Source organism: Lepidochelys kempii, chromosome 7 (assembly GCF_965140285.1).
Source record: "Lepidochelys kempii isolate rLepKem1 chromosome 7, rLepKem1.hap1, whole genome shotgun sequence".
Classification (NCBI taxonomy): domain Eukaryota; kingdom Metazoa; phylum Chordata; order Testudines; family Cheloniidae; genus Lepidochelys; species Lepidochelys kempii.
This window is the reverse complement of record NC_136386.1, coordinates 89931755-89943977: the sequence shown is the minus strand read 5'-3', so window position 1 is coordinate 89943977 and position 12223 is coordinate 89931755. Positions and strand designations below refer to the sequence as shown.

Sequence of the window (12223 nt, the reverse complement as noted above, 5' to 3'; positions counted from 1 at the left end):
GCAACTTCTGTAATTTAGTATAGTTTAGTCTTAGCTCAAGTTTTATTAACTAAAAATGGGCGCAAACCAAAACCTCATATATGGACACTCTTGAATTTTGGGACAGGTGGGTCCAGATCTGGTGCCTCAGGTACACTTCTGCGTGATATGTCTGGAACCAAAGAGCCCTACATTTTCTATAACGTTTGCATATTTACAGTAGTAAAAAGATCAAGTCTCATATTCAGCAAACTCCTTTGGGCTTATCTTCTCAGAAATGTTGCAGCTTTCTGAGTACACAATTTCATAACTAGTGTTGACTCACTAAGCTTAAAGTGAAGTGAGTACCATAGGGGTACAGTGGGATACAAACTAGGAGGGTCTGTGTGGCTACAGTATGCATTATAGGCTCTACATCCCATAGAAAGATCATGTGAAAGGAGAATGCAAGCTTTCTGAGATGCTCAGAAAGACCAGTCTGCCATATTGTCCCCTCAGGAATTGGCGTGCAGTATCTTACAGTTGGAAGCTCTCCACATTTGGGTGTGATTAAAAGATGTGTGCTATACCTCAGTCTTTTCACTTGTTGGAGAGGAGATGGTTATTCCTGGGTAGGTCTGAGGTGACTGATATTGCAATGAAAGGATGATTCTCCCATGCTGTAAATCAAAGGGGAATTTTAATATCTAATATTTAATATCTAATAAAAGCTTGCCTGTATGATATAATGTCATTTTACAGCCTATAGACTCTGGCTCCTCAGGCTAATGGAGACATCAGATCGTTTCAACAGCTGATTTTTAAGAAACTTAAAAGGCATATATATGTACAATGGCTTTTGGGAGGTTCAAAAGATCACCATCAACTTGCAACCCTCAGAAATTGTAATAAGATCAGGCACTGCACAGACCCTTGCCATACTTGTTACAAGACTAATAAATATAATGGGAAAACATATTGTTCAATTAATTAGTCAAGGGCTGGCTATAGACTGCAACAGATGATATTTCAGTTATTAAATTGATACTTCATTGGATTTTGGCCAAAAGGCCATAAAAATTCTATTGGTTTAAATTATAATGCAACTTTGACATGGCTTCAGTGTCATGCTAAACTGTTGATGAACACACAGCTTTCTCCAAAGTTCCATTTTCTTACATTTTACATGGCTTTAAATTTCTCTTAGTATAATTTTTATAGTAGAGGACAATGCTCTCAGGGACAATAGGTAATTAACTGCTAGTGTAAGAGGGTGTAATTCCAAGAACTTGCTTACACCTGCGGTGAATTTGTCCCAAAGAGATGACTTGCGCTAGAAGGACAGTGACTTTCAGAGAGGTTTAGCAAGCATGATGATTAAATCTCACTTCTGAATTCTCATGGGCTGGTTTAACTGAAAATCAGCCACGATAAACAAGCCCTTTTTTGGATTTCACCATAAGTAGTTATGGGACGCTTTTCTAAATTATTTACTCTCTAGGGCAAAGGGATGGGAACTGAAAATACTACATTGTTTTGTTGAGATTTTGCCTTCTTCTATACAGACCTGAGCACTACAAGAAGATAGAGAAAACTCCAGTGACTGAAACCTATCCACTACATTAAACATCAAATCAGCTCTGAAATGCACATAAATAAGCACATCAGATTTTTCTGCTAAATGTGTGAAAACCAGCTTTTGCTGTCAGTTTCAACCTGGCCTTTGATATATTGGCCAGAGTTGTCAAAACATTTTAGATACCTAAACAAGCATTTAATGTCTCTAATCTAGTGTTTATATGGAAGATAGGCTCATATATGATTTTCAAAGGAAGCAAAGCTGTGTGCAGGACCTCTGTGCACACAGAGTTGCCTTAAATTTCACACATTGTTTGCTTGACCTAGGATATAGGAGGATTTTCTAGGTGGGTGGAGGTGCACATGGGTCAACATAGGCTCATGAAAGTTAGGCATGGTCAGGGCACATCTAACTCATTATGCTTGTTATGGATGAGCAGGCAGAGAATCAATTCCCCATTGGCTTATTTGAATGAGGTACAAGTACAAAAGAGGTATCCAAGGACACAAAAAGCCCCTCCTATCCATACACACAGCTGAGAGGAAGAAAGGAAAACAGAGAATGAGACATAATGTAGCTAGTTGGAGAGAGCCAGGCAATTAGGTACTGGACTGGGTGGTAGCCAGCGAACACAGGCTCGGCTGGGGATAGCATCGGAGCTTTGTTATGCGGAGGAAGTGAATTGTTTTGTAGAATGGGGTGAGAGGTTTTCTGTGTTTCTCAAGGGGAAGGACAGTGATCCCACCAACCATTCATGTCATACAGTAGTGGTTGAGGTGCAACACTACAACTCAGCAGCCTGCAAAGAGGATTCTGTTCTAACGCCTTTTTGCTCCTCTCCCCACTGTGTATAGCCCACTTGTGCCCCCGAGGAATTAGGGGGAGACTTAAAAAATTGTGGGAGTTGGGTGCCTAACTGCCCCCATTTATGCTTTTAAGTCTTGCTATGCACCACGAATATGGGTATGATAACATAGCTAGCTCATCTGAGATGTCTAACTGCTTTTCAAGCTCTAAAGTCGCTACATAATTGGGAATATTTCTGTGTTCAGCATGGATTGTTGTTTGTAAACACACACAGTAATATATACCTGAGAACCTTTAAGAACTTTTTCCTGGGCCAAGGTAATTTGTTGTTGTTTTTTTTCCAGTGCGAAAAATTGATTTTTAAAATTTGTTTTGGTATATGTTCCATTGTAAAACTATCAATCTAGAAGTATAAAACTATCACTAAATCTAAGTTTGGACAATAGATTAGTTTAAAATATTGAGGTCACAATAATTATCAGACTGAGCTAGCCTCTTGCCGCACTTGATTAAAAGAAAACATTGATTTAAAAAAAAACAAAACAGTCTCTCAAAACGTTCCATAACCATCACTACGAGTAGCTACTGCAAAGGCAGGGTAGGCTTCATACGTTGCGTAAGGTGCTAAATCTTGTCCCAGCGTCACTGCTTGTTTTAGTTGTGTAACTGGTACAGTAGCAGCTGGATTAGCAATGGTGTATCCTGCAATGAAAAACAGACACAAAAATGCATTTTGATGCAAATGTACCTGCAGAGCATGATATAGCTGATAACCATCCTTTTGTCTACATGATTACATAAACAGGTGAAGATTTCATTGTGAATGGTAACAGTATATTTGTCAGATTAAATATACTTACTTGTTCTGATGTCTGTGTTTATCAGATGTTATTATAAATGATCATTTTCTCTACTTTGTAGTCATATTGGACAGTGACAATTTTGGTATAGCTAGTTAGCAAAGTTTTCAAAAAGAATCTGTAAAACACATCATTTCCCAACTTTTCCCCCACCCTGTTATTCACTGAATGATTTTTCCCCAGTATTTGGTTATCTCTAAACTAAGGATGTTACTATAGGCCTATATACTCTACTTCACACTTGGCATATGAAGGACAAGACAGATACCTGTAGCACAAGAATGTTCCCGGTCAGGTTTCATGAGCAGAAATCTGTATAAATGATGGAATTGCATACTACCACTCAATCATGCTTATTCTCTACCATAGTCTCCTCTCAAAATGTGTGTGTATGTATAAGTAACATGTGTAGAGACGAGAGATATTTCCAATACATAAACTTGGGAAAATAGTGGAAATTACGCTTCATATGGCTATATAGCACACCTCCACAGCATGTCAGGTGGCTCAAGTGGGATGGGCTAAAGCGGGTGGTCCCAGGAACGGGGGGTTCCAGGGAGGGGTTCAGGTACTGATCCTGGGGTTAGGTGGGAGGCTGTGGAGAAGACTTGCATGTGGCCCCAGGGGCGGAGTTCAAGAGCAGCAAGACTATTGGGAGGGCTGGGCCCCCTGTGAACAGTGTTGCAACCCCATGCACCAGGGGCCAAGTTACAAAGCCTGGAGCAGATAGCTGAGCCCAGCCAGTCCCATAGGACAGTAGCTACTTCAGCCAGGACAGCAGTTTTGGGGGTCGAAGTGGGACAGTCTTGCAAAAGCCAGGGCTATTGAGAGGTCTGGTACAGAGAATTTTCCATCTGAATGATTTTTCAACAGAAAATACAGTTTCCAAAAATTGAAATGTTCTGTGTAAAACTTTTGAGTTTGCTGAAATTTTTTGATATTTTATCAAGAAAACTGAACCACCATAATATTTCATTTTGGGTTGGTTAGACCAGAAATCAAAATATTTTCATTTGTTGAACTGACACAAAACCTTTTGTTTAGAATTAAGCCAATATTAAACTGCAGTCCATAATCTCCCATGATGCAGCATTGTCTCCCCTCTGACCAAAGGGTGTGGTGTATCATGGAAAATGTAGGCACACCAGGGAACCTAGCCTATAGGGGACAGTGGAGAGGATCAGGCAATCGGAACGACAATTCCCATGAGGCAATGTACCAAAATAAGGAAATACAATTTAATCTTGAACTCGCTCAAAATGAAGTATTTTTGGTCAGTTCAACAAACCAAAAGGAAATATTTAAATTTGAGAGCATTGAAATTTTTTGTTTTTGATCAAAATTGCCCAAACATTCATTTCTGAACTGAAATTTTTCTAAGTTTTTATTTAATAAAAAATGCTGATTTTTCAACTTTTGACCCAATTGAGGACAGAAAAAAATGGGACGGAAATTCCAATTTTTTGCTCCGCTTTAATATATATGTGTGTACTGATTATGTCCGTATCAACTCCCACTCCATTCACTGTGAACACAATTGAATCACATGAATGAGAAGAGAAGTCCATATCCATGCCAGAAGTAAAGCAAATAAATGCACGTGGATTGGGATCTGCAGGCTTTCAGCCATCATTGACTAAGAGTCTTTGTTCATGAGTGATACTTCATGCTCCTCTGAAGTCACGCACATTTGAAAGCAAGATTTATCCCCACATGCCTGACTTAGTATTCAGAAAATTATGGAAATATAACGGCAAGTCAAATGTGTTGCGGGCTGAAAAGTTAATGTACGTGTATTTGTCAAGTTTCCAAGACAAATAAAAAGGGTGGGTGAAAGAAAGGGAGATATTATAATTAAGCAGTAAGTGGGGACTGGATTCAATAAAAAGTCCATTTGGCTTACATGCTGCGGAAGCCTTCACAAACCCAGACAAATTGATTTTTCTGTGGCTTTTGTGGACTTCTGTGGCAGAATCTGGAGATATATATATATATATATATATATATAAATTATTGAATCTGTCCTCAAGACACTGCAAAAAATTCAGTAGTATGATTAATGCATGCTTTGTGTGCAGTTTGGCTCAAGGCATTCCCAAGATCTCAGTGGAGAACAGTGTAAATGCAGTGTCTATAAATTGGATTTGTGTTTCTGTCTGACTTTTTCCACAATTTTCCGAGCCATTTTGGCTAGTTATTAAAGCTATTTATCAGAGATGGGCCCCCAGACTGGAATAATGAGTACTAATGCTTTTGAATTTTGGGAAAATTTGGATTAGTTCCTAAATTTAGTGATTGTCCTCATTTTTCTTGTGGGTCAAATCAAAACTGTAGCTCCAAACACTCCCAACTTTGAGGAAGTTCTGATGTAGATTATAGTTTATAGCTCAAGCCCATCTCCAATACTTATTTAAACAAGTTTTCTCCTCCCATCCCCTCTCACTTGATCCTACAGTGGAGTCATAGTACATCATTTGAAAACATGCATTCTTATGCCAGCAAACTATCATAACCCAGAGTATTATATTGTGTTCTCCATAAATAAGGGACAGGAATGGATGCACGTATATGTAGACAGATAGCCAATATGTGCATTTCCATTCAGTAGATTTGAATCTGAACACGCCTGCAATCCTGCTATATGTAATTAAGTAGCTAACAAAAATATATCTTCAGAAGAGCTTCTCAGTACAGACCTTCACATACCTGGAAATGCAGGAGCTGTAGCAGGAGTCTCTGCTCCCTCTGTGGGAATGCCCAGGGTCTGAAGAGTATATTCTGCAGCATAGGTCTTGGCTTCATCAACATATGCACTAAGCTTAGGAGGTGTGAAGGGATGTCTATGAATCAGAAATAAAACATTAGCTGTTTTTTGTATTCTAAGGATCAGACACAAACTCCTCACAGACCAGGACACACCAACTCAGAGTGGCACCAGCTCCTGCCAGAACAACAGATGCAAAACCTGCAGACCTACCTCCTCTGCTACAATGATCAAAACCTCCCACAATGCACCTTTCAAGGTCTATGAACCCTACACCTGCCTACCACAATGTGTGATGTATTTCATCCAATGCACTATACGCCCCTCAAAACAACTATGTGGATGAAACCAGACAAGCACTATGCTCCCAAATGAATTCAAATGATAAAAGACAAAAACACTGTATCACCCATGGGTGAACACTTTTCACAAAATAATCACTACATATCTGACCTCTCAGTCTTTATCCTCAAAGGAAACCGGCACAACATCTCCAAAAGATGAGCCTGGGAGTCTAAATCCATAACTTTGCAAGACTAAAAATCATGGACTGAACAGAGACACGGGATTTATAGCTTATTACAACCAGCTATAACCCACTTACTCTTACCATTCCTCCCCCCACATATGTCTTTGTTTCCCCTCTTCTTTCTTTCCCCCCGGATGACTGGAGGGGTGTTAACAGCTCACTAATGCTAGTTTGTTCTACCATGTATTTAGCTGTGACACTCTGGGTATGTCTATACCGCAATTAGACACTTGTGGCTGGCCCATGCCAGCTGACACAGGCTTATGGGGCTGTTTAGTTTTGATGCAGACATTTGGGCTCAGGCTGGAGTCTGAGCACTGGGCCCTAGAGTCTAGGCTCCAGCCTGAGCCTGAACGTCTACATTGCTATTAAACAGCCCCTTAGCTTGAGCCCGGTGAGCCTGAGTCAGCTGGCATAGGCCAGCTGCGGGTTTTTAATGGCAGTGTAGACAAACCCTCAGAGTACAATTCCCAGCACTGAAGAACAGCTCTGAGTAAGCTCAAAAGCTTGTCTATCTCACCAACAGAAGCTAGTCCAATGTAAGATATTACCTCAACCATCTTGTCTCTTGCATATTCTGGCACCAACAGGGCTACAACAAAACTGCGTCCTATTACTGATATTCTGTGAGAGAATACGTATTTGAGAAAAACACTACTATAAAAGAAAAACACTTACTTAATATTAATGTATGCACTAGTACACAAATGTTAGCAGCCTGAAGTTCACTGTTCATGCAGGAAAAAAAGACATGTATCTTGAAAACTTGCATATTTCTGCTTATTTTTGCAAACTTCCTCAAACTGGAGGTGTAAATAGATATATAAAATATCTTTTAAATATAAAATGGATATTTGCTAAATATGACTCATTAACCATTCTTTTTGCTTACATGATGTGGTGTAACCTGCTGAAATGAATCCAAAACATTGTTATGGGTTAGCAGTGAAAATGTACTGTATTTGATTTCTAGCTGGTATAATTATAGACAGGGTTAGTGGCTCAGCCTATTATTAAGGTTACCCAACACGTCCCATTGTAAGACCCTTTTATTTTGTTTATACTTTGCTAAATTTTAACAGTTTGGCCTGAAATTTTCCAAGCTAGTTGTCTGCCTCAGACTGATTTTAATTTTTTTAATTTGGAAAATTAAAAAATGGTTCAGCCATTTCTAAAAGTTGAGTCTATGGAAAAATATATTGTTTTTGCTGACTGTTAAAAAATCCTGCAGATCTTGTCTTTGAAAAGCTGTAGTGAGCCAATGTTTTGGAGCAGGGGCTTGAAATTTGGCAGAGAGTCATGGTGGCCTTTGCATCAGGATCTGATTTTTGCCATCCCTGTGAAAAATCAGGGAGAGAGTCATGCTGAGAGTTGTGGGTAGGGAAGGACAGATCTGACAAGGAGCTGGAATACAGAGGGAGAACTGGCACTGACTAGGCAAACAGACTGGGACAAGCAGTCGGTGGTGGGTGGACACTGAGTTTGGACGAGGAACTCGGGTTCTGTGAGACAGTGGGGATGAGCAAGATATATAAGGGTAGGATGGTGACTGGAGACCAGGGGCTGAGGCGACAGAGACAGATTAGCTGGGGGTGAGGAGGGAGGGAACTGAGACTGGCTGGACAAAAGTCTGGGGAAAAGGAACTTGGGGGAGATTGAGCCTGGGAGGGGGAAGACTACAGCTAGCTGGGCAAGAGGCCTGGGACTGGTATGAGAAGCCTGGGAAGTGGAGACTGGGATTGGGTAGATAAGGAGACTGGGATGAATAGCTAGGGTGGGGAAGAGTTGAACTTGGACAGGGGCAAGTTGGAGGGGATAAGGCAGAAACAGTCAAGCTTGAGGAGAATAGGCAGAAAAGTTTGAGCCCTCTACAGAACATTCCCCTCCAGACTGGGGAATAGAATCCAAGGTTCCTGAGTCTCACCATTCCTCTGGTGTCAGCAAATACCTGTGAAACCCACTAGCAGTGTGTGTGATAAATCCTCCTCTAGTGCTGGTTCATGTAGAGCATAACAGCCCACTACTGCTATTAGCTCAGGTGACAGAAGTCTGTGAGGTGGGTCTAAAGGTTCCAAACCTGCTGATGAACCATGTGGGTATCACTATGATGCCAGTTGATGGCTTGTCTGTTTATTCAGTTTGCTTTTTAAAAATCCTCAGAAATTACCCAGCAAAAACTATTTAAAAAACATTATTAAGGTTGAAAAGTCAAGCACCTAATTCTGGCATTTCCTAATTTTTAAGGTTGCCTGTGCAACTTTAATTTGTCTCCCTTATACAAATGCTCTGATACAGCCTTTAATTACCTGATCATATACTATTTTTTTCCACAGGACTCTTGCCTCATTCAGTAGACAGGATGGATAGTGCATACTGAATGAGTAGCTATCTAATGTTTTGTTCAATGTAGAGCTTTATCCTTCCTCTCCAAATCTAAAATTAATATAAATAGTGGTCTATGTAGTTGTTTCTAGCAATGATGCTGAATAAATAGAAAATTTTAAAAACTGATTAAAAACCATACAAAATGGAATAGTTACATACATAGTAGGATTCTGGCTGGCAAGGGCAGGAATAGTGATTTTATATAGGAATAGTTGTCTTTGGTCCTGGCCAATTGCAGAATGAAGCTGATAAACAGGTTGTCCCCAGTTATTTTTCTGGCAGATTTCTTCTAAGACCTATACGAGAAAAATGTATACCAGTTACAACCACATTTTAATGTTCTGTCCCATCTCCGGCACTACCTGCTGCAAAAATACATTGCTTTCCATTAGTTTTCATCTGTAGATTATATGCTCCAAATTCTTAGCTATATATATAACTATATACACACACACACAGAGAAGTTTTGTGTGTTTAAAGGGTCATAAAATCTAGGAATAGTGTAAGCAACTTAAACATTCAACCATGAATTATTTCATGAAGATAATTGTTATACCACTGAATCTGATGTATTTTCAGTTTAGCCCATTAACTGTTTTACTTTGATGCAGCATTGGAATAATTTCCTTTGACTTCTATTCATTAAGCCATTTATGTACTCCAGAATGCTGCATTTTTAACGTCTGTTAAAGAATTGTGACTGTATTATCCTTCACTTTTTCTCCGCTTCTTCTCCTGCTTAGTTGTGTGTAGTGAATGAATAGTGGGGGTGTATCCCTCTTCAAATTATTTGCCTAAAACCTATTTAAGTTACATTTCTGCACAGTTTACTGCAGAGGCTACTTGCTTGCTGATGCTCCTGGTCTGTAACAGAAATTCTAAATGGTATTGCCCTCTTCCTTTGCATTGATTATTCCACAAAATAAATCATTGTACTCAAATGTTATCACCCTACTTTATATTCCGTCTTCCAAATCACTGAATATATAGAGTGTCCCAAATCAGTCTTAATACTGATAATTAAGAGTCCTACTAGGGCTCACTTTCTACATAGCTTTCTATTAATGAGGTCCAAGCCAGTTGTTTGTTCAGACAATGTCATCCACCAGTTTTATGGATAGGAATCTTGACTGGATCCTCAAGGTGCCGGCTGGCTTTAGAATTAAAGGGGAATTAATATCCCCTTGGGTGCTCTGCTGCTCATCAGCCAACAAAGGAGATGCAAGGTGATTGGTTCTTGCTTCCCACAATTATGTACTTAAACCCCTGTACAGGATTTATCAGGCCTCTTGCCCCATGTTTAGCTAAACTCACCCACCCTCCCTCCTGATAGTTATATAACATAGGAACTGTGTTTTTATGTTGTTTTGGGACTGACTAATTACTTGTTTAAAAGTTCAGGAAGGAATTTTTCCCACTGGGGCCAAATTGGCTATGACCTAATGGAGTTTTTTGCCTTCCTCATAGTATCGGGAAGGCAAATTCAGGTTAAATAGGTATAGGATTTAGGAATTTCATTTGAGGAACTTTATGAATGTTAGTTCATTGCAACTTGAGGCCAGTGTCTGGTGTGGACAGAAGGCCAAAGGGCCAGTGACCAGACGAGCTGAAAGCCTTTCGCTGGTGGACCCCAGGTCTATGGGCAAGAGGGAGACTAGATTTGAGTTTGCAAATGGCAGTGGTACATAAATCTGTGCAGACCCTCTTTGGTACCCTCTGTCCCCTTTGAAGGGGAAGCGGGGGAAGATGAGAAGGTTCAGCAAAGCAAACTGTATCCTTGGGGTAGGCAGTGGAGAGTCTGCTCTGAGTTATGGGTTATATAATTGGAGCTATGTAAAAGTCTCACTGAACCCACGTATATGCCTGTTATTGGGAGATGTGGGACAAGGTTGATGAAAGATTAACGTTGGAGAAAAGCACTAACAAAGTTGCAGCCTACTGCCTAAAAATCATCGCCGTCTCTGTCCTCATTCACTTGCATATCCTGATCAAGTAGCTCTACCATATACCATGTTCAGTGACCTTAAAATGGAAACACACTACGGCAAAAAAGACTATCACGAGTTTTCCAGTTAAATTTTCATCAAGGCTGCCGCCTCTAAACTGTTTGTTCAGTGTTGTAATGATTTACACTTAAATTTGCTCAAAGTGCTTTATAAACACTAGTAAATTTACCTCCCTGCTGTCCTCTTAGCTGGGAAAGTATTAACTCTACTTTTTTGTAAATGGGGAAATTGAGGCAGAGGGCAGTAAATAGACTTCAAAATGTCATAGAGGAAGGTCTCTTGATTCTGTTATCTGATGTATCCACAAGACTATCCCTCTTCTAATGTGATAGACCTTATCTTTGTTTTATAAATGTGTGCAGGCTATTCATACTCATATTCATTCTTATAGCACTGCTTTGGACAAGTTTTTCAAGGCATCACAATCCATCCATCAAAACCACATTAGTGATTTTTCACATTTCAAATTTTACATATGTTCAATTTCATTTTTAAATTCTTATTTGAATAACAAACTCAGATTTCAGTTTGCAAATGGCAGGAGTTCATAAATTGGGTAGTTAGGCATCTACCTGATTCTCATGTATAAATGTAGCTTGTGTGCAAAAGGGCAAATGTTTGTGTATGCAAGAACTTATATATGAAAAATTGCAAATGCAGAATCTTAAATATGAAAAATTGCTGGCAACATTTTAGAAGCTGCTTTTAAAATATTAGCCACCATAGCCCAAAGCTAGTTTATGAACAGCTGGTTAGGCCCATTTTAAGATGTTCAATCAGTATTGAAATCCTATGTGAGACGTACATATATATAACAACTTAGCGGGGGAGAGGAAACAGAATTTGGAAGGGTCTGACATTAAAGCCTTTCTGAAATGGACCTAGATTAATGAATAATATTGACCAGATTCAAAAGTGAATCTAAACTACTGTCATTTATACCTTCTTCTATCCTGCCACCATGAGTGTGGGTTTGGTACTTTAATTTCTATCTGTGTATTAATTGTTTTTCCTTCTAAACAATTTTTTTTTTACTCCTTAGCCTGTCAGCTAGACTCTTTTAGATTCAGTAGGCCAAATGCAGAAGTAATGTGAAAGGAGCTATAAGTACTATGTTTGGATATGAGTGTGCTCTCAGTGAGTCTGCTTCTCAACTGTTATAATTTACATACTGAAGAAAGTATGAATTACACCAGAGTAGTTTGTCCCAGGCTTAGATTCACTTAAGCCCACCTCAGAATTTGTCACTGTGACAACATTTTGTATGTTCCTAAGGAAACCACTTTATCAAGAAGATTTTCATATTAAATAAATGTCAGTATCAGTTCTATTTCA

General features: G+C 39.4%; 1 protein-coding gene across 4 annotated transcripts in view; it reads right to left on the bottom strand.

Moving 5' to 3' along the window:
- Window positions 1–639: 639 nt before the first annotated feature.
- The window catches only part of A1CF (APOBEC1 complementation factor), a 47823-nt gene continuing 36239 nt past the window's right edge, over window positions 640–12223 (bottom strand). For 3 of the 4 annotated variants that reach the window (XM_073353696.2, XM_073353697.2, XM_073353699.2), the window contains 3 exons: window positions 9042–9178; window positions 5911–6044; window positions 640–3046 (listed from right to left, as the gene is read on the bottom strand). In XM_073353696.2, the coding sequence (XP_073209797.1) occupies window positions 2895–3046; window positions 5911–6044; window positions 9042–9178 (423 nt within the window). In that variant the 3' untranslated portion in view covers window positions 640–2894. Of the gene's footprint in view, window positions 3047–5900; window positions 6045–9041; window positions 9179–12223 lie in introns of all 4 variants that reach the window. The other variant, XM_073353698.1, reaches the window with a different exon arrangement.